The sequence below is a fragment of the Rhinolophus ferrumequinum genome, chromosome 12 (assembly GCF_004115265.2).
Source record: "Rhinolophus ferrumequinum isolate MPI-CBG mRhiFer1 chromosome 12, mRhiFer1_v1.p, whole genome shotgun sequence".
Taxonomy (NCBI): Eukaryota; Metazoa; Chordata; class Mammalia; order Chiroptera; family Rhinolophidae; genus Rhinolophus; species Rhinolophus ferrumequinum.
This window is the reverse complement of record NC_046295.1, coordinates 80,121,121-80,148,433: the sequence shown is the minus strand read 5'-3', so window position 1 is coordinate 80,148,433 and position 27,313 is coordinate 80,121,121. Positions and strand designations below refer to the sequence as shown.

At 44.4% G+C, this 27,313-nt stretch overlaps 1 protein-coding gene across 3 annotated transcripts; it reads left to right on the top strand.

Moving 5' to 3' along the window:
- TTF1 (transcription termination factor 1) lies at window positions 1–26,507 on the top strand. 3 transcript variants are annotated; one of them, XM_033123145.1, is made up of 11 exons: window positions 1–42; window positions 4,970–6,018; window positions 7,252–7,475; window positions 8,802–8,987; window positions 9,897–9,975; window positions 12,125–12,255; window positions 13,804–14,038; window positions 15,834–15,923; window positions 17,089–17,154; window positions 20,404–20,489; window positions 21,954–26,507. In XM_033123145.1, exons 2-11 carry the CDS (start codon window positions 4,988–4,990, stop codon window positions 22,133–22,135), a joined length of 2,310 nt encoding a protein of 769 aa, XP_032979036.1. In that variant the 5' UTR covers window positions 1–42; window positions 4,970–4,987; the 3' UTR covers window positions 22,136–26,507. The 3 variants fall into 3 exon arrangements, 2 of the variants coding, with proteins under 2 accessions (XP_032979036.1, XP_032979037.1); XM_033123146.1 differs by lacking the exon at window positions 1–42 and having other exon boundaries at window positions 4,412–6,018; XR_004424672.1 differs by lacking the exons at window positions 20,404–20,489; window positions 21,954–26,507 and having other exon boundaries at window positions 13,804–14,031.
- Window positions 26,508–27,313: the final 806 nt, after the last annotated feature.

Here is a 27,313-nt window from a genome sequence, read left to right as displayed (position 1 = left end):
GGCACTTCCGGATTAGAAGAAAGGTGGGGACGCTTTGGGAAGGTAGGTAGAAGACGCTGTTTTGTTGTTCCGGGTTTTTTTTCCAGATGCGCATGTGTGAATACGGCGGTGGGTGGTCGCTGTCTTCCTCCTCTGGGAGACCCGCCTTTGGCCTGAGGTCTCCGGGGGAGGGGGTGGCGCCTGTTTTCTCCGCGGCCGCTCCAGGCCCCTCCGCGTGGGGCTTTGGGCACCAGAGGGTCGAGGGTCGGACGTCTGATGAGTTCCTCCCTTCTCAGCCCCGGGACGCCCACCCCAGCGCAGAGCAGGGTCTCAGTCGCGCTCCAAAGGTGGCGAGAGAATCTGGGACCAGGCTCGGGCACATCCATGCGGGGCGGGAAGTGGTAGGTTCCGAATAGTGGAGATAAATGCATATCCATTCGTTCCGTATTCATCGAGCACTGGGAACTATTTGGGAGCCAGACAGACAAGATCGCAGCCCTGAGGAGGCCGACCATGTCACGTCTGAGCCAAGTGCAACAGGGAAGCAGCTGGATTGTGGGGAAACACTGCCCACTGGGGAGACAGGGCCCAGTTAAGCCATTAGCGAGGCCTTCTTGAACTGACTTTCAAACTTAGACCAGTTATAGCGCAGAAAGGTAACGCGTAGGAGAAGCTTTCCTGGGAGAGCATAAGCTGCTTTTGCAAAGCCCCTGAGAATGAAAAGGAACATGGTGTATTCTAGGAACTGAAAGAGGGCGGGTTGCCTGAAACCCAGAGAGAAATGAGAGCCCGAGAGGTAGGCGTGGAACACACTAGGTCATGAAGGGCATGGTAGGTCTGCAGAGTTTGGGACTTGATCTGCAGAAAAACAGGGAAACCATCCAAAGTTTATAGTGGGAAGTGACTGTATTTAAAAGGCTGTGCTGAGTTCAAGAAACTAAAAGGAGAAGCTTAAGAGGTATTTACCAAAAAAGAAAGAAACTGATGTAAAGTAGAAGAGTATTTAAAGGAATCGTCTCTGTTCATTGTTATTAAGAGGTCCTGAAAGATGGGCCAGGAAAGTGTCGTTTGAATTTAGCAGCTTGAAGGTCGTGGGCACTCTTACTGGAGCAGTCTCGGGAGTAGTGGGGTGGAAGCTACAATGGAAGCTACCAAGACGTGGGTTAAGAAGTGGGTGGGAGGTGAGGAAATGGAGCGAGCAATTTCTCTCTTAAGAAATGGTGCTGTGAAGGGAAGAAAACAGAACAGCTAGCTATGACTTCAGGGTTGGAGGAGGGTTGCATCCTTGTTTTTGTTTTTTTTAAGTTAAATGAGTGTAAAGATTGTTGGAATGGCACCAGAAGGGAGCCAGTGCAGATGGGAGAGGCTGAAGGTACAGGACAGCGATGGGTTACCTGATGGATCCTGACATCTCTGAGAAGGCAGGAAGAGGTGGGGTCCAGCACACACGTGCAGTAAATGGCCTTTGACAGGAGAAGGGACACTTCCTTTGTGGCAGCAGGAGGGGAAGAGAGAAGGGGGCAGATGCAGGCAGACATGCTAGATTTGGAGGGTAACGTATTTCTTGTCTAATGTGTGTGACTGTGAGGTCACAGGCAGGTTAGTCTGCTGCACTGAGAAGGAAGAATGGAATTAGAAGTTTGTTGAGACATAAGGAGATTTGAAATAATTTCAAGAAGAGTGGATGAGTGAGCTGTCTGGAGCAGTGCTGTCTGAAAAAATAGAATGCAAGCCACGTATGTAATTTAGTATTTGCTAGTAGCCACAATTTAAAAAATAAAAAAAACATAAAAAGGAAAAGGTGGAATTAAGAATGTATTTTACTTAACACTGTTCAAACGATTATTTCAATATGAAAGCAACATACAGAAATTAGGAGTGAGATTATTTTGCTCTTATTGTCCTAAATCTTTGAAACCTAACGTGTGTTTTGCACTGAGAGCACAGGTTGGCCTCGCCACATTTCAAGTGCTCAGCTCCCCTGTGTAGCCAGTCAGTGGCTTCTGTGTTGGGCAGCACAGATCCAGAGGGAAACAGTCCGATTGCCAAGCCAGGTGTAGAGTCGTGCCCATCTGCCCAGTGGGGAGTGTTTTCTCCGTCCGTCCCTAGCGGTTCGAGGGCAGCCGAAGAGAAGGCATTAATTCATTCCAAAAAAATTACTTATTGGGCTCCTCCTATGAGCCAGGAACTATGCTAGACGCCGGGGCTGCAGGAGTGTGTACGACAGACAAAGTCTGCCAGACTCTCAGGCTAGGGAATCAGCTTGCAGGACTCACCCACCCTTCCTATAGCTGAGACCTCGGAGCAGTCATTGATGGGTTTCTGTGCATCTCTGGGTGACCTCAGGGAAAAAGGCCTCAACCAAAGTTCTAGGTGCCTCCATTGAAGGTGAGACCATGAGGCTGGGGGATTTGGCTTGTACGTATCAGTCTCAATGTTCATTCATATCCCCCTCCCTCCAGCCACACAATTCTTACAGGTTCTTTGCTAGCCCGGGTGCCTTCTGTAGAAAATGTGCTTACCATTCAGACTTGAAAGACCACTGATACAGAGATCTCCGGGATCCACTGTTAAGTGAAAAATGTGGATCAGAGTATTTGGATGCTACATTCTGTGTAAAAAAGGAGGGGAAATGAGAACAGCTTGTTTTGATGTGTAAACCATGTGAATGTATTACCTAGTCAAAGAGAAATGAAATCTTAAAAATTGAAACCCAGAAGCAATACAGAACAAGAGAGTTATTAAGACGTGTTTGTGGAATTCTACTTTTCACCATCTCTTATGTAAAATACACTAATGTTACTGAGCTTCAACTGCATAGTGCATGTGCTGGATATGAGTATTGACCTGGGAGCCTCATTTAACTTCATACCAAGTTATTGCAGAATCTTGACTCTTTGCTGGACACTAACAGGCACATTCAGTCTCTTCCTCAAAGAGCTGAGGTCAGTGGATACTTGATGTCCACACTGTTAAGACCCTGGTGGGCGCTGTGCGAATGATACAGTTCTCGGACATGGCCTCTACGTGGTGGAAGTACAGACAAACTGCCCTCTTGAGGTTTCCTTTCTTAGCCGAGACAGACATTAAATGACTAAGTAAATGACTTTATTTTTTAAACTGCAGTTGGGCAAAATGCTACAAAAGTGAAATACAGGTTGCTCTGACAATTAAGTTCGTGAACTCATGCTAGAAAAAGTGCCACATACCTCACTGCTGAATATCTACGGTCTCCTTTGAAGTACTCTCCTCGTGAAGCTATGCACTGGTGCCAGTGCCAGCACCCTTCAAAGCAATTTTGGAATTCTTTCTCTGGAATGGCCATCAGAGCTGTCGTCATATTACCCTTGATGTCCTGAATGTCATCAAAATGTCTTCCTTTCAGTATTTCCTTTATCTTCGGGTAAAGAAAGAAGTCACTGGGGGCCAGATCAGGTGAGTAGGGAGGGTGTTCCAATACAGTTATTTGTTTACTGGCTAAAAACTCCCTCACAGAGCGTGCCGTGTGAGCGGGTGCATTGTCGTGATGCAAGAGCCATGACTTGTTGGTGAAAAGTTCAGGTCGTCTACCTTTTTCACGTAGCCTTTTCTGTACTTCCAAACAGTAAACTTGGTTAACTGTTTGTCCAGTTTGTACAAATTCATAATAATCGCTCTGATATCAAAAAGAGTTAGCAACATCGTTTTGACTCCTGATTTGGACTGACGGAACTTTTTGGCTGTGGAGAATTGCCTGACTTCCATTGCACACTTTTAGGCTTTGTTTCAGGGTCGTATTGGTACACCCATGTTGCGTCACCAGTGATAACACGGCCCAAAACATCGTCTTGCCTCTCCAAAAGGTCTTGGCAAACCTTGACTCTCCTTTGCTTTTGTTCGTCAGTGAGCTCCTTCAGGACCATTTTTGCACACACCTTTCTTATGCCAAGATTTTCAGTTAAGATTTTCCTAACTGTTTCTCTATTGATGTTTACTTGCTCTGCTGTGCTTCTCACAGTCAGCCGACGATTTTGACACACAATTTGATGAATTTTTGCGATGTTTTTTCATCAGTTCTGCTCGTTACTGGCCGTCCTGACCTCTCTTCATCAGAAAAACGATTAATCCATTTGTATGCTGCCGTTTTCTTCATGGCATTATCCTCATAAACTTGGACTAACATGTCCCTGATTTCACTTCCACTCTTGCCAAGTTTAACAAGAAATTTAATATTTGTTCATTGCTCTAATACAAGCTCAGACATTCTCGCGATGGCACACAAAAACACGCAACAATAATAATGAACGCCACTCAGCAAGACACTGCCACACGTTGACATGAACATACCTGTGAGACACTGACATACCAAGGTTATGAAACCTTCCCGAGCTGTTTGTACAGGACTGCCAATGTAAGCGCATGGTGGCAAGTTCGCGAACTTAATTGTCAGACCGCGTATGTATTCAGAAAAGATACATAAAATTGTTTGTGTGTTTTAAACTTAGTATACATGGTACCATAATATATACATCCTTTAACTAGGGAAAGCCTTCTTGAAGAGGTGATATTCAAGCCAAGCTCTAAAGGATGAAAGGAAGCAGGAGGCAAGGACGGTGGGGAGGCAGCGGGGAGTATCCCAGAGAGAGGAAACCGTGTGCTGTGAGACCTTGGGCCAGGGACAGCATCGTGGCGTGTTTGGGGAACCCAGAAAGGCCTGTGTGGCTGGAGCACAGAGTTGGAAAGAAGATAAAAGATGAAGCCGCGAGGGCAGCAGGGGCCTGAGTGCTGGGCACTGTTGTCTGGTGACTGTTGTTTCTGTATCATGAAGGCAGTGGGACCAGACAGTCAATTACAGCACGGCTCCCGTGCCTTTAGAACAACATAACGTTTCTAATCATGACTCCAGGCTTGTCATGGGCCACATGCTTCATTTTTCTGTGATTTTTTTTTTTTTCTCCCTTCTGAGGCTAATGTTTAAAATGCTTTGCACAAATAAACCGTTCTTGTCAAGTTTCCCTGTAGGAATAACATGGAAGGAGAAATGAGCAGACTTGAAATTCACACTCCAGTTTTTGATAAGAAGAAGAAGAAAAAGAGAAAGTATGCTGCACAGGAGGAAAAACGTCGGAGGCATTCCCATGCAAGTTTCAGCGACTCCCCCTTGACAAGTGAACTGCCTGACAAAACAAAGAGTAAAAAAAAGAGAAAGGATTTCCAGCATCTCATTTCTACTCAGAAAAAATCTGAAATCTGTGATGAGACAGAAAAGGCCACTTCTACCACCAGAAAGAAAAAAAAGAGAAGAAACAGTGCTTTGGGGGTAGAGGACGAAACAGGTGTTGTGTACGTCATGGTGGACAAAGAAAATATTGAGAACGTGCCGAAGGATTTTAGAAGAGATGTCGACGTTGTTTACGTAGATATGAGCAAGGAGCAAAAGTCAGCCAAAGAGCCTGAAGCAGCCGCAGTGCACTCAGTTGCCAAGCGACGTAAAACTGAGTCAGAAGAACTGCATCATAAAGTTAGGGAGAAAAAGAAAAAGAAGCGTCGGCTGGAAGCCGAAGCAGCAGCGGCATCCTGGGATCCTGGGCAGCGAGGCCACAATGCACACGTCGCCCTGCCCCAGCCGGAGCCCCACCAGCCGGAAGCCCTGCTTCCTGGGGGCCTGGGAGGCGAAGTCGCACAATTGCCAGGCTCTGCTCATAGAAAGAAGTCTAAGAAAAAAAAGAGAAAATTCTCAAGTGCCCGGGAATGTGAGGTGTTAGCCGTGCCTGAGAGTCTGGAGAGCGTGAATTCTGATGGATCCCACGTGGTCTGTGAGGTGGGGGCTGCAGGAGGTAGGAAGGAAGCCGGCAGAACAAAGAAAAGGGCTAAGAAAAGGAGGCGCAAGTCTTCTGCCGAAGGTGCCTCAATGGCCGATGGTGACCTTTCAGTACTCACCACGGGCTTCGGGGACCCGCCCTTGGGTTCCCTGGAAGGTAGTGGAACCTCGATTGAAGCAATGGTGGAACCCAGGCCGCAAGAGGAGAAAAGCCGGGCGTGTTCGGACGAGATGCAGAGGTAACGGGGGTGGTGTGCCTTCTGTGGGTGCCCGCCGGTTGTGTGGATTCTGCCTCTATTTGCATGTCCTTAGTGACTGGCAGAAATCATAAAGAGAGAGATCATGAAATGTACAGGATGATACGCCCATTTAACCAAGTGACTTGCTTCCTTTCTTCATGCGTAACACTTTAGATTTTCACTAAGAACTACTCTAGCCCTGAAAAATCTATGAATAGGTTTAAAAGGCTTTTAGACCCCCAAATTACCTTTGTCTTTGTGCATCTAGGTAGAAGGAGGAGATAACTTAGAATGTTATAGAGCAGGAAAAAACTTGAACTAGGGTTCTCACAAAGAAAAGAAATTTCGATATCATTATTTATATAATTATCATTTAAGTATGCTGTCTAATGAATAAATGAAGGAATTTTTGTTAACCACTTTATTTCAGTTCTGGGACTTGGGACAGATTTTTCCCCCCTTTTTTACTCAATGGCTTTCTTACATGTGTTAGGTTGTCCTGGCCGAAAATAATTTCACACAGAAGTTAAAGGAGAGAGGGCCCCACTTTGTGTGGCATTGATAATGGTTGTGGCCCCCCTCACGTCATCCTCTGTGCCATCATATCTGGGACAGGTGCAGAACACTGATAATGAGGCAGGAATGTTCTAGAACATTGGTTCTTAATCTGTATTGGACTGTGGCCCTCTGAAAGCTGTTGACCCTTTGCTTAGACAAATGCACACAGCTTTTGAGTTTTTTCCAGTTTCCTGTCTGAGTGTTGAGTGGTTAGCTGATACTAAGAGCAGATGTGGACATCTGGCAGAAGGTTTGGGGATGACCTGGTGACAGGTGCATAGAAAACTGGGCAAAGGGGAACGTGTGGCCGTTATTAACTACAGCAAAAGCAGCCGTAACCATAGAAACCCTGAATATTGATTTAACTAATTAGTAACCATTATTATAAAACTTAACTCGTTGGGAGGGTGGGGGAGAGATGTCTTAGTGTCCATGGGGGTAGAAAGGTGCTCGGTTTATTAGGAAGTCAATATCTAAAACAAAAAACAATTGGGAAATAGTAATATGGGATAACATCTGCTGGAAACAGGGCTTAGGGCCGGTCGTCTCCCTTCAAGGCGGCCTCTGCCATCTGTCCACGTTGGCCCAGTTACATTAAAGTGAGCAGACATCCCAGACCGAATCAGGTCTAATCTAAGTGAGGTGTAATGGTGATCAGTCCACTTTCCCTCTTAGGTTAGAACCTGCAAATGACGAAAGCCATTTGGAATCGACTAAAGAGTCTGGAACAAAGTATTTGTCGGAAGATTCAAGAGAGTCAGATGACCCAGACGTGGATTTGGACTCCGCCGTGAGGCAACTCCAAGAGTTCATTCCTGGCATCAAGGAAAGGGCTGCCACGACAATTAAGCGAATGTACCGTGATGACTTGGGACGATTCAAGGAATTTAAAGCACAGGGTGAGCTGTGGAACTTGGATGTTTGTTGAACTTTCCTGTATGTATAGCTAGCCCCAACTTTCTTCTGTGCATGATTCGGATTTTTGGATTCCCCAGCGGCATCCTTTAGCTACTTTCAGCTTTATCTCCTTCCAGAATTGTTGTCTGAGCTGTAAAATTAGCCAACTGAAGCGTGCTGCTTTTCCTTTCTTTGCCCAACTTCCGGTAGAGAAGGCAAGGAGGATGGGGCTGCAGGAACAGATAGTCCACACACTAGGAGATGAGTCCCGGATGCTGGGGGAAGGAGGGGGTCGGTTGGCTGCAGCACTAGGAAAGATACAGAAGTGAAAAAAAAATCAAAACACTTCAACATCATTAACTTCAATGAGGTGCATTTTCTTTTCTCGAGGTACTGAGTGTGAGCTGGTTGAGTGGGTGTGGTTTCATGGGAGACCCAACTTGGTCTCCTTGATGTCACCGTGTTAAAAGAACCTCCCAGAAAGCTTATCGATTTAAGAATACACCACAAATGGCAGGCTGCATTCCACAAATGAGCGATATTTACCCAGAGCCTGCTGGGTGAGGCCCACTGGTCATTGACAAAAGTAAAAAGAGGGGTTTTAGCCTTACGGAATCAATCATGTTGAAGAGATGAGCTTTAAGAACTAGAGAAATTAAGAGAGAGAAACGTAATTTGTAGAGCGGTGTCTATAGAACAATCCCATTTTATTTGTATTCTGCGTTGAGATTTTTATGAGTATTTTATAAGAGATATTTTACAAATAAGTCTACGCATAGAAAAATATACTGTATAACACAGTAAGTACATAATGAAACTTGACGGCTTTGAGTTACAAAGAGAAATAAAATATCAAGTGCAATGATATTGTCCCCCTCCCCCTGATATATATGCGTAGAGAATGTATGTAAGTATTCAGGCTCGTGCCAGCCAACTCAACACTGCTTAGGGGAGTAGCACGGCGGAGGAGGGTAAAGCGGGGCTCCTTTTAAACTTAATTTCAATACAGTTTGAATTTTTAATGAATGTAGGTTCCTTTTTCGTACAAAAATGTAACTTTTAAAAAGAGTGATGAATCAGGTCAGGTCTCTTTGGAATGGGATGACCAGGGAAAACCTTGGGTGAAGACGGTGGCTTGAGCTGAATGCTGAAGGAAAGCTAGTTCCACAGTGGGGCCTGGGAGGGCGAACGTCAAGTGCACAGGCCGGGGCCACTCCCAGGCAGGCAGGAGCCGGCGGCCCGGCCGTGTACTGTATGGCTGAGGAGCAAGTGGCAGGTTTGCTTTCATTTATTATTGACGATACTTTTTCTCCTGCCCGGAATCCTAGGTGTCGCCATTCGATTCGGCAAGTTTTCTGCAAAGGAAAATAAGCAGTTAGAGAGAAACGTGCAAGAATTTCTGTCCCTGACTGGAATCGAGAATGCAGACAAGCTGCTGTACACAGACAGATACCCAGAGGAGAAAGCTGTGATCACCGACTTAAAAAGAAAATATGCGTTTAGACTGCACATTGGTAAGTGGAGAGCCGTTCAGTCTGCCCAGCCACAGCCTTCCATCGTGCAATGGGAAACCCATGGTGAGGCAGTGGCCCGGGGCATGCTGACCGCCGCTGTGGTTAACTGGATTCTCGCTGGCAGCCTGCATCTCCAGCGATTTGGAATCACGTCTCCCACACGTAGTGCTTTACGGATTTTAGGCAGAATTAGATGATCAACTTCTTGCCTTCCTGTGGGTGCTCATAATGGCTTTGGTTTCTCTGTTCTTCATGCTGTAGTTTTTGCGTTTATTGTACACAGCATGTCCTTATATGCACCAGGGTCTCTTCAATGTGCTAAGTGTAGCCATATAGGTGCTTTGGAGCGGGAAGCCTCCTCTGGGTGTGATGCTTGCACAGGCAGAAGGTCAGGAAGCAGTACAGGATTGGACTGGGGGAAAAAAATCTCTGAATTTAAAGAGGGTGGTTGCTTAGGTGTTCTCTGGGATGCACCAAGGGAAGCAGCATAGTGAGCCCCGTGGAGGGCTGGTTCCATCTCTATGGTGGGAAGGCAAGGAGAGGTGCTTTGGGAACGGTGCTTTGTTACCTTACGGAGAACGGTTGGCATGTATCCCCACCTTAGCCGCCCTTCCCCTTCATTCAGAGTATGTTAAAATCGCTTTGCTTAGGAAGCCATGAATTTCGGGGACCAGAAGCTGGCGCCTCTACATACTAAGCATCCAGTTTTCAGAGATCTCCAAGGAAGCTGGTGATTTTGTACATCTGCTCCCCAAGACAGCTTCCTGCAGCGCATCTGAAATGCCAGACTTCCCGGGGGCCTAGGATAGCTAGTGTTGTGAAAAGGGGCTGTTCTGGGCTCCTTGACGGTCAAGACTGCACTTCCTGCCGTGCTGTGTGCCCCTCTGACCGCCTTTCTTCTGGCTGTAGGTAAGGGCATTGCCCGGCCCTGGAAACTCGTGTACTACCGAGCAAAGAAGATGTTCGATATCAATAATTACAAAGGCAGGTAAGGACGGGGTCTCAGCGCCTGACCCAGGACGTTTTTCTAGTCTTGCTGATGCTTTATGTCAGAATAGCCACAGCCACAGATTAGAAGTAAAAACAGGCTTAAAGGTTTCTGTGCGTGAAACCAGGGCATGTGTCTCTTGTCAGGTGGATGTCTTCGAGGGTCATTACAGTTTCCACCTCTTTAATCTTCTGGTATCTTCCTCCTTCTAGGTCCCTCAGCTTTTTCTTGATACTTTCATTTCAACACCCAGCATGCTCTGCTTCTCCCACCGTTCCTTGGGAAGTTTTCTCTGCTCCCTTGTAAACTCCTGTGAACCCCAACATCCCTTGTCAGTGGGGTTCCCTTCAGCACTGAGCCCAGTTCTCTGGGTGTTCAGTAGATATCTGAAGGTGGCGATGAGCACCAGTGCGAGGTCCGTTAAGCGTGATTCAGTAGCTGATTCAACACTGAGTGATGGGCATTCTCTTCCTTTCTGTCCCAAAGAAAATACCCAATTATAGTTTGATTCCAACATTCTAAATAAAACAAATGTAGGTGAAGTGGTGGCTGTGGGTCAGCTCTCTGCTCCAGGACAAAGGGACGAGCACGAGAGCGGCAGCCCCACCCCTGCAGGCCCTGACGGCAGCCAGTGGCTCGAGGACTCCACCTCTGTCAGGGAGACAACTGAAGTAAATCGAGCAAGACCCGCTGCGTTCTACTTCGCTACGTGATTTAAAACCAAGACACATGTATTATCTGAACTTCAAACACTGACGTGACCTTGGTGTCTTTTTTAACATTTTTACCAAAAGAAACCTTAAGTAGAGGAAAGGTCCCCCACAGACTGACACCTGCCCTCTCCCCCAAGCCCCAGTGTTAGACAACTGAGGACAGAACTTGAAGGAAATTCACTAAAGATGACATTGTAAATGGAGCCTAAAGAAAGCTTTTTGGAAAGGAATGGGGGCAGCTAAGATAACGTTTTTTCCTACCTTTGATGTAAGTGTGGAAATGAAATTTTTAGAATAATGTTAAGTCTGTCATTCTAGTGATAAAGTTCATTCGTTTGTACCATATTATTTGTGTTGTGGTGACCATTTACGCATAGAATATTTTTCCAATGTAAGGAATTCTTAACTGAAAAAAACCGTAGAAAATCAAAGAATTGTAAGGCTCCGAGGGCCTGTGGAGGTTCTGTAGCTGTTTCCTCATGTTTGTACACTCAGGTTCTCTTGGACATCCTCTTTTCTGTGGCTTCCGGGGTCCTTTAAGTTGTTTTTCACATCTCAGAAAGATCTTGATTGCTTTGAGAAGGAAACCACTAGAAAGTACAGTTCGAAATAGTGAAGGATTACGAGTCTCTGTGGGTATGGATGAGTTTCTGAGACCACGAGGATCTTATGTCCTGAGACAGTGCCAGGTCACTGTGGTCAGAAACAGTATTCCAGGCGGGCCGCGTCTGTGTTGTATTAATAATACCATAAACCACCACTTCCCGCCCACAGTCAGGAATTACACAATGTCCTAAAGATTGTTTTTGCTTCACTTAAATATTTAAGGTGTGTATCTCAACATTCACTTATATTGTCGTGTTTTTCTTTTTAGTTCTTTGATATACTTGTTTTTACGTGGGATTAATGTACCTTAAATTCCTTAAATCGTTCCGAATTTATGTCAAGCCATTTGTCACCTTTACCGAATGTCTGTTGTAGTTAAGCATTGTGGGTTCCACAGTGTAGAAAGCCGACAGGGTTTTCTTGCCCTTATAGGAAGGCCGTTCCCACCGCAAGTGCACAGGTCTCAGGTGACCTCGGGGCTGGGCTGCAGGGAGCGCAGGGCTTTGTAGGCACATGAAGAAGTTTGTGTTTTATGGTATGTGAAATGCGGAGCCCATAGGGGTTTGGATGGGGAATGACCTGATCTGATGGCTGGCTCAGTGCTGTGTCCTGAGCCAGGCATTGGCCTATGTGAGCGATTTATTTGGTGAGCACAGTTTAGATGCTGGGACAGGAAGTGACGGGAGCTCTGTTCGCGGGTTGGCCTGGCGCAGAACCGGTTCCTGACAGCCCACCCCATGCAGCTTTCCCAGGACCACAGCAGACTGCGAGGAGAACAGTTTTTAATCTTGGAGTTAATGCAAGATTGTAGTGTTTCCCCTTTCTCTTAGGTATAGCAAAGGAGATACCGAGAAGTTAAAGATATACCATTCCCTCCATGGGAACGACTGGAAAAAGATTGGGGAGATGGTGGCTCGAAGTAGCCTCTCCGTTGCCCTGAAGTTCTCCCAGATCAGCAGTGGTAAGTTGGGGTCTCTAGCGCCCATCTGGGTGAGCCCACCTCGGGGAGTGAATAAGCCCGACAGGCCGTCAGCCCCCACCACCCAGTGCCCAGGAGTCCTTGTGGGCCCGTCTTCTGGCAGAGCCATCATTTTCTAAGCCATTCTCTGCACTGATTCATTTCCTCACGTGTATTGATGAAACCGTGCAACCTTTATTCACAAGACTGCTTGCCACTCTACGTCAGCTCAGTAGCTTTCAGCGCGGCTGTAGCTGCCAAGTGGACCAGTATCTAAGGAGGCCGGTGGGGGAGTCCCTTCCCCAGGATGGGAAGGTGGGGTGCAGTTCAACGGGCCTTTTAGGCAGGGATCATCCCCCAAAACCAGTCTTGGTGAGCTCCTGTCTCTTGCTCTCTTTCATCAAAAGTTTTATTGATTCTATTCTTCACATTAAAAAATCCCCAGCTGCTTTAAGAAGACAGTCTTTAGTCAGTGTTGCGGTTAGCACGTAGGCAGCTCATGTGCTCCCGCCACGCGGGCAGAGCAGTGCAACAGCTGGGCGTCTGTGGCCAGCGGGGGGAGACCCCAGGTGAGTTGGACACCATGCCTTTTGTCCCACCAACTCCAGCCACTGATGCCATATGAAGACTCAGTGTGGCCAGTTCTTCCAGTTTTTAAGAAATAAAGCAAAAATCCGGATTTTTATGTGTGTATGAAATCTAGATGTTTTTTTCTTTTTTTTCCTCTCTCTTTTTTTTTTTTTTAATTGGGGAACATTGGGGAACAGTGTGTTTTTCCAGGATGTCAAGTCGTCGTTTTTCAGTCTAGTTGTGGGGATAGCGCAGCTCAGTTCCAAGTCAAGTCATTTTCAATCTAGTTGTGGAGGGCGCAGCTCACTGGCCCATGTGGGACTCGAACCGGCAACCTTGGTGTTATGAACACCACGCTCTAAGCACTGAGCCAACCGGCTGCCCTAGATTTTTTTTTTTTCCCCTTGAAACTCTCTTGACGTACATATTTATCCAAACTGCTATTGGGGAAAAGTAACAACAACACTGTGGACCAAACCAAAGGTATTTGTAGGCTGCCGGTTGGAGGCCTATTCCTTAACTTGTCTGAACATTGGTTCTTTGAAGAATCTGTGGCCACTTTAGTATTTCATTTTAATTTGCATGTAATTGATAGTTTAGGTTTGTGTAATTGAGATGTTGCCCATTGTCTTCTGAAAAGTGTCTGATGTATCTTTTTTTTTAAGACTATTTTTTTAGAGCAGTGTTGGGTTCACAGTAAAATTGAGAGGAAGGTACAGAGAGTTCCCATATACCCCCCACCCCCACACATGCACAGCCTCCCCCACTATCAGCAACCCCTACCAGAAGGGTATGTTTGTGACTGAACCCACACCGCACGTCCTAATCCCCCAGGGCCCATAGTTGACGTCGGGTGGTGTACATTCTTTGGATTGGGACCAATGTGGAATGACATATATTCATCATTATGATTTCGTTTTTAATATTGTGTTTGAAAGCAAGAGGATTAGCAACTATAAGACCATCCTTTTATGTCTCTAGAAAGAAATCATGGTGCTTGGAGTAAGACGGAAACCCAGAAACTAATCAAGGCTGTTGAAGAAGTGATTCTAAAGAAAATGTCTCCCCAGGATTTAAAAGAGGTGGATTCTAAACTCCAAGAGAATCCCGAAGGCCGCCTGTCCATTGTCCGGGAAAAACTCTACAAGGGCATATCTTGGGTAGAAGTTGAAGCTAAAGTCGAAACCAGAAATTGGATGCAGTGTAAAAGTAAGTGGTAAGTTTTAAGGCTTCTTATATAAATTTCAACAAGATATTCCCCCTATCTCCTTCCCCCCCCACAATTTCTACAGCGTGGGTAGATAGGTGAGGTTACTACGACTATCTGTGTGACCGCCATGTGGGTAGGTTCCATGTCAAGAATGACCACGCGTTCACTGCTCCAACTAACCCAATATCGATATCTGATTTAAGTTAGCACTTAACTAACCCCGATTCATTGTATGGCTTCCTCATAAGAACTTGAACCTTTTTAATACTGAATATTGACTTCTGATTTCTTCACTCTGTCCGTTTGTCCGTTTCTAAGTCCTCAGTACAACAAGGTAGTTACCTGTTTGCCGCATTCAAAACAAAATCCAAAGCTAACATGCAGGAGAGAAATCACAAGTATAGTGATCAGTCTTCTAACTTCTGCTTTCTAATTCTGCATTTCTTCTGTTTTAATCTAAAGTGAGGCAGTCGTGCTCCTCATCTTAGACCTTCTTTAGGTACATCTGCCACATACAAGTATTTTCAGTCCTGATCTTGCTGCGTGTTCTCTGCCCGACGAAGCTTTTCCCAGCCCTGAGCTGGTCCTTGAAGCAGGGATCCTGTAGCTCACAACCCGTCCCTCGTGCACAAAGGGAGCTCAGCTCGGTCATCTTCAATAGCAAATAAGAATGAAATCCAGAGTAGGCATGTTTTATGTTAAAAGCAAACTCTTAAATCATACTGCTGATTGTTTATGTACCTTATAATCCCGTTGTAGGGTATTTGGTTATGTTAATAGAAGACCACACTCAAGGAAATCAGTTCCCAAGAACAGATGTTTTGCGGGGGGAAGTGTATAAGATGGAGGAACCAGAGCCCTTTCTACGCCTACATTTTAGACCAAAAAAGAAGGAGCACTTTTGTGTGTTTATATAGAAAATACATAAATTTTTTTTTTTTTCAAGATTTTATTGGGGAAGAGGAACAGGACTTTTATTGGGGAACAGTGTGTACATCCAGGACTTTTTTCCAAGTCAAGTTGTTGTCCTTTCAGTCTTAGTTGTGGAGGGTGCCATTCATTTTCAAGTTGTCCTTGTCAGTCTTAGTTGTGGAGGGCGCAGCTCAGCTCTAGGTCCAGTTGCTAGTTGCTAGTTGCAGGGGGCACAGCCCATCATCCCTTGCAGGAGTCGAACTGGCATCCTTGTGGTTGAGAGCCCACTGGCCCATGTGGGAATTGAACCGGCAGCCTTCGGAGTTAGGAGCATAGAGCTTTAACTGCCTGAGCCACCGGGCCAGCCCCTAAAATACTTTTAATTGGGTTGCTATTCTCATTAGGAACTTCAGCCAATGTTTCCTTCATCTATTAGCTTTGTGCCTTAGAAGAATAATCAAATCATGTATCACTTTACTAAATTGGGCTTCTTTGGTGTTCCAACAGCTGGTAATGGTAGTGAGAACGATGTCTGTGTTTTATAAACAATCAAATTGAGTTTATATAGTGTCCTTTGGTACCTGCTAATAGGCTCATTCTTTTATTCCCTTTTTTAAAACTTTTTATTATGGAAGTTTTATAACACACACAAACTTAGAACTCCTTGTATCTATCATCCAGTTTCAATAACCATCATCCTTCGACCATTTTCTTATTCATTCCCACTATTTAAAAAAAAATAGGTGTATTATGTATGGGTGGTGGTAAATGTTGGAACTGATGAATTGCAAAAGTTAGATAGTGGTTCTGAAGAAGAGAAAAACATAGGAAATTTTAATAGAAACGTTACTCCTGAAAGTGAACTATATTTTTCTTTCTTTTAACGTAGGACGGAAATTCTAACCAAGAGGATGACGAATGGTCGGGACATATCCCGAGGAGTGAACGGACTGCAGGCCAAAATCAACCTTATTGAAAGGTAGCGGAATATCAAGGGATGCTGTTGGAGCTGTTTTTCTCTCTGGCCGGAGTGTAGTCACATCCCTCTTCCAGCACTTTGCCCATGTGTGACCTTGGGCATGTTTCCTTCCTTTCTAGGTCTTTCTAGGTTGTTCACCTTAAATGAGGATAATCCTAATAGTATCTCCTCTTAGTGTTATTGGGAGAAGAAATGAAATAGTGTGTGTAACGTGGACGGTGCGCTCCACAAATGTAGTTATTTTAGTCTTGGAAGGTTTTCGTGTGGATGTTAGTTATTTCCGTCCATTGGAAAGTGGAGGTAAATATTCAGGCCCAGCCCCATTGCTCTCCAGCGCACATTACTTGGTGCCACTGTGGCTTGGTCTCTGGTTCTGTCTTTGAGTTCCTCGTCTATGCAGAGTCCTCCCTCCTGAAGGAAGGAGAGATGTGAGGCTGCTTTTGGAAACCCACGCGTCTAATGCCCCTGGGCGCATGTCAAATGAGGAACAGCACAGAGCAGAAGAAACCTCTGGGTTCTGGCCACCGGCTCCAGCTCCATTCTCCCTGCTCCGTCAGGCACCTGCTCTAACATCGTTGGCATGCTTCCTCTTTTTCCATACTCGTCTGGTGGGGTGTGCCTCTCCCCCTTTTTCCGCCTACCAGAGAGACAGCATAGACTGGCAGAGTTGAGGAGGGCATCTCAAGTCAGGGTCCCAGGGTTGGCACCGCATGTTTGTCACGGAACCTTGAGCCAGTGACTCGGGCTCTCAGCCCCGTTTCCTGGTCTGTGGAATGGAGATAATCCCCCACCTCGTCGGGGATGTTAAGGGTAAATGGACACAGTGTCTGTCGCATAGTAACTGCTGGGTACACATGTTGCTATAACCATGTGTCTACACTGATTGGCGAAGTTGTGTTTTTATTATGAGAAAGCAACGTGGTTTGCTGGGAGATGCAAAGGGCTCAGGAGGAAGAGAGATGGCCTTTTGGTCTGTAGCTCATTAACTCAGTGACCGTGGGCTAACCTTGGGTTAGCATGCTGACCTCGCTGGGGCTGCGTAACAAGGGAGCTGGCGCAGAGGTGACCGTGCTGGTGCCTTTGAGCCCTTAACCTCTGTGAGTCCGTGAAGGTGTCCATCATGCTGATCTTTGCTTGAAAACTTAATTTTTATGTTTTCTCATAGATTGTATGAAGTAAATGTGGAAGACGCTAACGAAATAGACTGGGAAGATCTTGCTAGTACCATCGGGTAAGAGCACGTGTTTCCTATTAACTAATTAAAAGGTAGGAGGGGACTTGTAACCCCACCCACATACCCCTTGGCCCATAACCAGCCGTTCAGCCACGTCTGTTTTATCACTCCTCCCTCCCTCTCCCGTTCCCTTCTCCCAGGGAATGAAGTTTTTTCCCTTAACCATCTGAGAGCTGGTGACAGATGACAAGTCCTAAGCAACGACGTTATTCCACATAATCCCAGTACAGTTAGCACTGAGGAAATTTGACGTTGCTACAATTCTATTGCATGGAACAGTCAGCATTCGAATTTCACGACTTGTCTCGATAATGCCCTTTATATAGCATTTCCCCGATTGAAAGACTCGTCCAGGATCACACACTGCACTTAACGGTCCTGTCTCCTTGCTGGCTTTCAGTTTAAAGTTCTTCTGCCTTTGTCCTTGATGACATTGAAATTGTGGGAGAGCATAGGCTGGTTGTTTTGTCGAGTCTCCCTCGGTTGGAGTTTGTCTGATGCTTCCTCCCGGTTAGACTAGGGTTTTGTGTTTCAGGCAGGCCCGTGACATAGGTGAGGCTGTATCTTCATCACACATCACATCACACAATGAGGCACGTGATTCTGATTTTGGTCCTTTGGCGCTGGTGGCGTGGGCCACGCTTCCCCAGTGTATTTTATATATAGTTACTTGCGGTGATGTGTTTCTCTTGCTGGTCAGAAGGCTGTGCAGAGCTAATTTGAGATCCTGTTCCTCTTCCAGCTTCCGCCTAGTTTCGCTGTGCTGTTCATTTGCATTTCTCCTCTGAGCAGTGAGTTTGAACTTTCCTGTGTGTATGATCTCTGTTTACCTTTGCATTTTGAATCAGTTCCTGCTACTGAGGAGGGAGGCCACCACTCGCAGTATTTGGAGTCACTGCTTGGTGACCAAGGGAAAGCTAGCCTGCAGAGCACAGTCCCTCTGAGCAGAGCACGTTGTTGAGTGGGGGGTACAGGGATTGGTGGCCTTTGGAAGTGGGGGTTTAGCGGGCTTGGTTGGCCTTCAGTTTTGGGAGGGTGGATGGTGGAGTGAGACTGCTGCAGCCTGGCTGACTTCCAAAAGCATGGCTGCTGGTGTGAAGCAGCATTTACCCTGGTTGTGGGGCTTAGGTATGTACACCTTGGGATGCGGCCAAAGAACAAGCCATCTTTTTCCTTTAACTTGGAGAACTGGAATTTTTAGTGACAGGCCCTGCCAGGAGGCCCTGCCAGGAGGTCCAGACACAGGCCCATAATTGCAAACCTTTTCCTTTTCTAGCTCCCCTGAGGGGTGGGGCACTCATTTACTCTTCAGTGTCGTGGGTCCCTGAGAGGTGACGCTGTCAGGTGCTTTGAAGGAAGGGGACCCTGCTTTGCACCCCACCAACTCCCATCCTGAGAAGTATTTATGTCGACAAATCCCTCCCTTTATGTTATCAAACCACTTTTTAAAAATCTGACTTTTCCAATTAATTTTTGTGTATTGTGTGACATTTTTTCAGATCACATGGTTTCTTAAATTCAAATGATTTAATGATTTTCAGTAAAAATTATATGTATATTTAAAAATGGATTGTTCTAATTAAGATTTACAAACCTCGAAGCTGTAAAATAGAGATTATGGAATCTAGTCAAACACTGTTTGAAATAATGCATTCTCAAAGTTTTAATAGTGAATTAAAACAATGAAAAAGAATTTAAAAAGTCCAATGTCTTCAGGTTCTTAAAGCCTCCCTTGTGGATTACTTAGGCATGATTTAAAGTCAGCGTTTTCACCTAAGAGGTGTAACATCTACTTAGTTTGAAAATGTCCAGATCAAATGTTGCCTCTTCTCTATGCCTGAGCTTGGGGCTGCAGAACATGACGCTGGGCGCAAGGCATTGTGGGAAGGGGGGTGGCATAGGTCTTAGAACCTGGGCTTGGCACACTGACCTGGCCCTGAGTCCTGGTGCTCATTATTTAGCCGTCTTTGGGCAGGTTGTTCCCTCACTTGTCTCGGTTTGCTCATGTACACAATGGTTTGGCAGGACCATAGTGAGGACCTAAGGAGATAATGCAGGAAAGGTTTTTAGCCCCGTGCCTGGCACATGGTGTGGCTGCTGTGATGAAGACGCTGAAGGAGCCCAGTCATCTTTTACCTCTACCTACTTAACAGAAAAATTACCCACTCTAATCTTTAACTGCTAGATTAGTGAATTATTGAAACAAACAAGTCATGCTCTTATTGTTTAAGAAAAAATGTACGACATGAAGTTAATGATTCTCACTTTAAAAACAATTTAAGAGTTGGTGGTATCAGTCTTGCTGTGAATCGAAAGTGTATTTGACTCACTGAAACATTATCAGCATCTGCTTTTTTTAACTTTGTAAAATAAAACATCAGGAGACATCTGCTTTTGAATTGTGACAAATACATGTCTATCCTGAGTGTAGTGGCTAAGAGTATCGGATCTGCAGTCAGACCACCCAGTTATCCCAGCTCTACCCCTTATTAGCTGTAAGATCCTGGACAACTTCTCTATGCCTCAGTTTCCCCATCTCCAAAATGAAGGATAAGAGTAGCAGCTCCCTTAGCAAGTGGTCGTGAGGACTGTTTCTTGCTACATGGAGAGCCCTGAAGGCAGGGCCAAGTCCAAGGTCAGCATCAGCGCATTAGTAGGCGTTGTGCTTTGTCTTCCCGACCAGTAATTTACATTATTCTAATTAATTTTTTCACCCCCCCCCCATGGTTTCTTGAGTTATAACTGACGAGTAAAATTCTATATATATTTGAAGTCTACACCATGATTTGATAAATGTATACATTGTGCAACAGCAGTCAGGTTATAATGAACACATACAGCACCTCACATAGTAGCCCTTCTTTTTTATGGTGAGTACACGTCGGATCTATTCTTTTAGCAAATTTCATGTATGCAATACAGTATTGTTAACTAGTCACCGTGCTGTACATTGGATCCCCAGAATTTATTCATCTCGTAACTGAAAACTTCTACTTTAAACAGAATCCACCATGTACTATTGATTTTCTTCTTTTTTTGCGTGTTTTTTTTAACCAAGTGACAGTAGCATTTCATATGTGTCTTATTTTTAATCACACATTTATGGACATGATGATTTTGTGTTCAGGATTAAGAAAGCTACTTAAGGTCTATGGATGTCACCTTAATCGATGTACTTTACACAGTACTGAAATGACCAGTTTTTAAACTGACACTACCTTTTTCTTCCTCTTTTCCTTTCCAAAGTGATGTTCCTCCATCTTACGTTCAGACTAAATTTTATAAGCTGAAAGCTACCTGTGTTCCCTTTTGGCAGAAGAAGACTTTTCCAGGTCAGTATTTTCAACATTTGAGTAGTTAAGAACATGGTGTATGGTGCCTCCCACTGGTACTGACTTTGGGCAAGTGACAACTGGGAGCCTCAGTTTCTTCAGTCACAAAATGGTGAAAATTGGCAAATTATAATCCCTACTTGACAGGACTTTCAAAAGTACTAAATGAGATAATGAACATGCAAAATACGGTCACCAGGTACTCGGCACTTAGCAAGCATTCCATTCAATAACCCTTAATACCAGCATGCACACACACGCACACACAACACACACTCCGGTACACGTCACCATGTATGACGATTGTACCTCAGCTCTTATTTTCCTGTACCTCAGTCAAGAGACAGTTTGTGCATAGGATAGGCTAGGATAGGATAGTAAGCATAGGATAGTAAGAAGTTTATTAGCAAAGCAGATACACTCCAAAGATTATGGAGCGGGCTGACCCAAGAGAGGGAGAAACAGCCTCCTTATGTTGTGTGAGAGTTTTCAGTTCTGTGGGTGATTGTCTCCGCCTCTCCCTCTCCAGTATCTCACCTTTTCCGAGCTGGCATGCCTCATACTCCTTTTCTGCTCCCAAGGCTGTTTCTCAGGGCGTAACTGTGAACCCATCAATTTCCCAAGATTTATTTGAGAAGCTCATTAAAAAGTGACAAACTAATTGTATGGTCCTGAGAAGCAGGCTATCTATTCGGATAAGCGGGATGCTTTCCCTCCCTCTCCGGCATTTTTTTTTTCCTCCCTTCTTCTAACAACATACCTTCTTGATAAGTAGGGGCAGCTGCAGGGGCCTCCTAACTGGGGCTAGTTCCCTCCTTCTCCTGCTCATGTCTACTTTCTGCCTGCCCTGTCACACACATTCACACATGCATGCACACACACCGCTCCAGAAACAACATCGATGCCAGTTCCTTCTTTGCAGCCATTTGTGGGTGGTTAGATACATACTTCCCAAACTCTGATCACCAGAGTCATGTGGGGAATTTGTTCAAAATACACATACCTGGGCCTCATCCCAGACATACCGAATGCTAATCTCCAGGCTGGGTTGAGAGGCTAGATTTTCCCTAACAAGCTTACAGGAGGGGCTGCCGTGGCTGACCCAGCACCAGTATTTGGGGACCATGTGCAGGTGACACTCTGCCCTGGAGTGTGTGATGAAATACCTCTTGCACGCAGCAGACATCACTTCCTGGGTTTGAGTCCTGGCTCTGTGCCGACTAAGTCCATGACTATGTGCAAGTTTCATCATGTTTCATCATGCCTTGGTTTCCTCATTTGACTACTGGGTGCCTGCTTCTAGGATTTGGGGAGGGTAAGTGAGTGAGTGTAGTAAAGCAGTAAGAACAGGGTCTTGCACGTGTGACAATAGCGCAGGGTCCGACCAACACCAGCGCCCTCTGTTCCTTCACCTTGGGAAGATGCTTTGTACAAATCATTCCGACATTACATGTTTTTCTTTAGAGATAATAGACTACCTCTATGAGACGAGTCTACCTTTGCTCAAAGAAAAGCTAGAGAAGAAGATGGAGAAAACGGGCATTGAGATCCAGACTCCTGCAGCCCCCAAGCGTGTCTTCCTGTTTAGAGACATCTTTTACTCTGACAACGACAGTGAGGGAGAAGACGGAAACGAAAAAACTTAAGCGGATGACACTCCCTGTCCATTTTCCAGCTTTGGTCGTATTTATGCACATGTGGCGGTAGAGCGATTTCCAGCGTTTCTGTTTATTAAGATCCAATGATCAAAGGAAAGGCATGAAAATGACAGCCTTTATTGTGGAGTATTAAAAATTGACATCATCACGTTCAAGTTCGTATAAATGTGAAAAGAAAGAGGAGCATAGGAGTTGATTTAATATTTCTGTACCATTTTATAGAGAAGAATTACAACTAACGGTTTTTAGAAAACAATGGTATCCCAAGCCCCTGTAAAGCAGAAGAGGAGAGTCACATCCTGGGAACATTTCAGTACATGCTCCCAGCAAACTGAGAACGTTAACAGTTTCCCTAACACACGCCGTTTTGCTTCTTGCTTTTCAGTTGTTCATATCTATGTTCTCAGTGAATATAAGTATTAGGAACATGTCGGAGGAAGGTTGTGGACCTTCTGTTCCCTCCAACTGGTTTCAGTTCCCATGTATGTGTCAAAGTGTGCATATCCCATCTTCCAGAGTGCGATTCGAGTGTTTAAAGATACATTTGTTTCATACTGATGCCCTCTCAAAGACAGTCACTGAATTCATCTGGTGTTCAACGGGGGTAGGGGGGCAACAGCACTCTCTTCCATTGCTTCTAGAAAAACTGGCTCTGTTAGACTTACTGAACGATGCTGTGTGGGTCTCAGGCACAACTCCTGCCTAATGGAATTTCAAGGGTCATTTTTTAACACTGGGCTGTCCCATCAGTCAGAAAAGCAAACGCACTCCAGATATTTCAAACAGAAGGATCTAACATAAGGATTTAGGTTACAAAATTGTCATAGAGGATGAAGGGGCAAACAGGAAAGGCTGAATCACCCACCAGTGGGGACCTGAGTGGAAGCTGCTGTAGCCCCCTATGGCCTGCTGCGTGCCCCCCACTGTGATGTCCACTAACGTGTCTCCCCACCCCACCCACCTGCCATGGCCTGCGCTAATGTCCACCCCGCCCCCACCGTGGCCCGCACTAACGTGCCTCCCTCCACAAACTGGGTTGTCTGCTGCTGCTGCCCTGGCAACAGCCTGTGCAGCTGTGTCCCTTCACGGCCCTTCAGCTTCAGCAGGAACCTGTGACTCCTTGAAACACAGTGGCTTCTGCCTCCCACTTGCCTTCTAATCTGTCACACATTCCTCCCACGCAGCCCCTTCGCAGGACCCAGCTGGCAAGGGAAATAAAGTGTCCGGGCTTCTAGGCACGGGAGCGCATAGGAAAGTGGCGGGGAACATTATCCCATGTACAGTGATGTCACCATCTGCACCGAGGTGCAACTTCACTGTCCCCTGAGTGTCTCTCTGAGGTCATTTGTGTCACATCATATGTCATGTTGGTTAGTTCATCTACTAAGCTAGACATTTTCCCAAACCTGCCATTATTGGAGAAGCAAGAACATAGAGAAACAAATTTAAGAGTCCTTGGTCACCAGTGTACCCCTAGTGCCCAAAACAGTGTTGTGCAAATAATAGACGCTCAATAAATGTTCAGTAAGCAAATGAATATTTTTAGCAAGCATTTTGCCTTTAGTCCCCTCCTTCTCCATGCTGATGGAAATGTAAATTGTATGTTCCTTTTGGAGGACAATCTGGTAAAAATACATCTAAGCCTTAAGAATGTACATATTCTGTGAGCCAGCAATTTCGCTTCTAGCACCTGAAGAAATAATAGAACTAGTGCATAAGAATGGCACATTTATAATATGAAAAATAGAAAAAAATGTAAATGTTCCTTAATAGGAAATGTGTTAAATAACAGTATATTCCTATAATGGAATATTATGCAATAATTAAAAATGATGATAGATTCGGTTCACATAAAAAGATGAATGATATTACCAACTAAAATATTTCAGAAAAGTATATATATTTTCTCAATTTTTAAAAGTAAAAAAATAAAGGAAATGGTGTGAATATCAATGCATTAAAATGTGTGGAAGGAATTAAACCCAAAATGTCGATGGTTTTCTCTGGCCCATGGGATTGTGAGTTAATAGGTTAGAACTCTGGATTTGCAAGTGCCAAAAAATCCGACTCAGATAGATCTAAGGAATCTGGGAACTCAAGACTGAAAGTCCAGCGGGAGTGCTCATTTTAGGGAAGGGCTAATCCCGCTACTCAGAGTCTCCAAGATGTGGTTCCTTGCTGATTCTGTTCCCTTCTCCAGAGTCCACTTCATCTTTAGTCCACACACAAGGGGCCCCTTCATACAGCCACGTCTCAGCAGCCCTGTTCCCCATTCAGTGGAAGAAAAGGGTCTGCCCATTCCATTGTTCTTGCTTAAGCCCTGGGTTTTGCTCCAGCCTGTGCCTAACTCTGAACCATCGCTGTATCCACAAAGATAGGATCGGCTTCATCCAATTTGGGCTCCTCTCAGATTTAGCTCAGCATCCCTTGAATGGCTGAGAGGATAAATACCCCAATAGAAAATCAGGGTCCCCTTAGCAGCAGAAGAGGTGAATGGACTGAGGAATCAAACCACAAATGAAGATGACGGTGGGTGGTCACCTGTGCTATGAATTTTACCCCCAAAACTTGTGTACTTTGTAAAAGTTTGATTTTTATAACTTTTTCTCACCTGTATCTCCCACGCGCCCTCCCATGGGGGGAAAAAAAGAGTATACCATACAAATCTTGACCAAACACCCTTTTTACATCTAAGAATCCAGGAGTTTGGAAGGACAAAAAGGGCAGAGTAGACTGGCTGTGTCAGATGCAGGTCCAGGAGAGGAGAAGTTGTAGGGGGATCATGGGTTTGGTTGGGGATGTGCAGACTGCTGCCCTGATGGAGCATGTGTACCCCCAGTCTGTGCTATGAGGAGGGTAGCCAGAAGAAAAAGCCATGCTAAGAGGTGTGGATTTGTCTGTCAGCTCCATGCAGACGAGAGGTGAAGCCATGAAATGGACAACCCCAGTTTAGAGCAAGAAAAAGACAGAGTAAGAACCGCAATGTCTGTACTTGGGAGGAAGTGGAAGAGGAAGAGACACAGGAAGTGAACAAGGTAAAGAGCAAAAAAGAATACTTATCTCACAAGAAACAAAACCAAGGAACAAAATAATTTTCAAACAAGCTTGACTGCACTGTTTCAGTTCATGGCCCAGTTCTTGGTCATTTTGCACTTTTCAATAAGCATGTTTCTTCACTCGTACACTTCACTACCCAACAAAGAGGCCCAGGACTCTGCAGCAGAGAGGAGGTTAAAAAAAATGAGCCTCGTAACCACACCAAGACATGATTCTGGTCACACCCCTGCTCTCAGTTCAACAAGCGTCTTTGACCACACGCAGTGAGCCAGGTAATGTTAGAGGCTAAAGATGCAAGAGTGAACGGTACAGATTTGGTGCTGTTTTCTCAAAGGCTACACAATAACAACACTTTCTGAACAGCATTTCCTGAAGTTCATACCATAGTCACAATTCTTCGGCCTCGTCAAACAGTCTATCATATCAGTCCATAGCTCAGCCCTAGCCTATCCAAGCTGGCAGAGTTCCATTATTATAATCCCTGTACACCCTCAGCTCTTCATTCTCTCCCTTTGTGGTACTTCCCGGTTCAAGACCCCAAACATGGGTGAGCCCTTCCATCTGCCTCCTACCTGTACCTGAATATTCCTAGAAGAAAATCACACGACTGAGCTGGCTGGTTTCACTTTGATGGACTCACAATATTACCAAAGGATCCTACTTTAATTCTCTAGTAAGTTTACGTTGCTTTTCTCCACATCAGCTGTTTTACACATCAGCTGTTTTACACATTCAGTCTTCCCATACCCCTCTTCTGCCCTTTCATGATGCATTGAGAAAAAAGGGAGGATGAATGATGATGAAATCAAGATAAATTATTTAAACATTCTGTAATTCATTAAAAGATCCATTTCAAATAGAAATAATGAGTAATAAATTTTTGGATAGTTGATAATCCAAGTAATGATGATAAATGAGTCACATGATCAAACTGGAAAAAGCACTGAAATTTTTACATAAAATACTGACATAAAACATACAATATGGATCTAAAAATGGCAAAATCTATGACAACCTTGTAATAAGGTGTCATCAATTCGAAGTCTTTAGGTTCAATCTCTCCATGTTATAGCTCATACGTGAGAAAAAGCTTGATCGGAATTTAATTTGGTAATCCTAAAATTTTAACATGATATTAAATGAAATCATTAATTTGAAACTTTTATAAACTCTTAATAAAATGTAATCAAACTTGCTAGAGAAAAGACTGAATTATCTTGGTGTTCTCTGTACAGAAAATGATCTTCAACCTCATTGTTCAGGTAATTAAAATTTATGAAGCCAAAATACATAACTTTTACAGAATTGTGTTTGCTGCTTAAATATTTCGGTTCTTTTTTCTGGATTTTTTATATTTGTGGCTTTTGTCCATTAAAAAAATTTGTAATTTGTGCCATTCATTCCAAATAAATATTAATTTTATTCCCAATTTTGTATTTATAAATTTTTAGTGTGAAAATTTTAAGAACACCCCTCAAGTTGTGTAAGCTTTGGACTTGACTATACCTCGGATCAAACTTGGGACATAATGGTGAATGTAAAAAGCAACTTGACGAAAAATGTGTTCAGTATAATTTCATAAAGTTTAAAAGCATGCAAAACTTAATACATTGCTTACAGATTAAGACCAAATTTGGTAAAAGTATAAAGAAAGACCCACAGAGGGCTCAAAGCAAGATGAAATTAAGACTTTCCTCCTTAAAAATATCAAAAGTCATATTTTACGACCACGTTGTTATAAAGACAAATACATTGTTAAGTATTATAAGATTTTCAACCTAAAATTTCACTTTTTTCTGATTTTTATAGGAAGTTAAAACGTGTCCCTAGCCAACGCTACTATGTCTAATGGCGAAATCTCTTTGTTCAGTATTCAGGGCAATATTGTTTCTTACACTGTAGGGAGTAGCTTGGCATTTTATTATCTTTTATCATATCTACTTTAATTAAAACGTATGTAATCAACTCTTCAAGGATATACACAAGAATGGTTATCTCAGGAAAATAGAAATTCAGGTGATTTTTGCCATCTTGTTTATCTCTCTTTAAAAATTGTGTTTTCAATATCCATCGAGATCTTTATATTAAAAAGTATTACATAAAAATATT

Bases quoted from the DNA above. Each gene is read 5' to 3' on its own strand.
- TTF1 (XM_033123145.1), top strand. From the start codon at position 4,988: ATGGAAGGAGAAATGAGCAGACTTGAAATTCACACTCCAGTTTTTGAT. The intron at 9,976-12,124 runs GTAAGGACGGGG...CCTTTCTCTTAG, and splicing joins ATCAATAATTACAAAGGCAG to GTATAGCAAAGGAGATACCG. The intron at 14,039-15,833 runs GTAAGTTTTAAG...CTTTTAACGTAG, and splicing joins ATGCAGTGTAAAAGTAAGTG to GACGGAAATTCTAACCAAGA.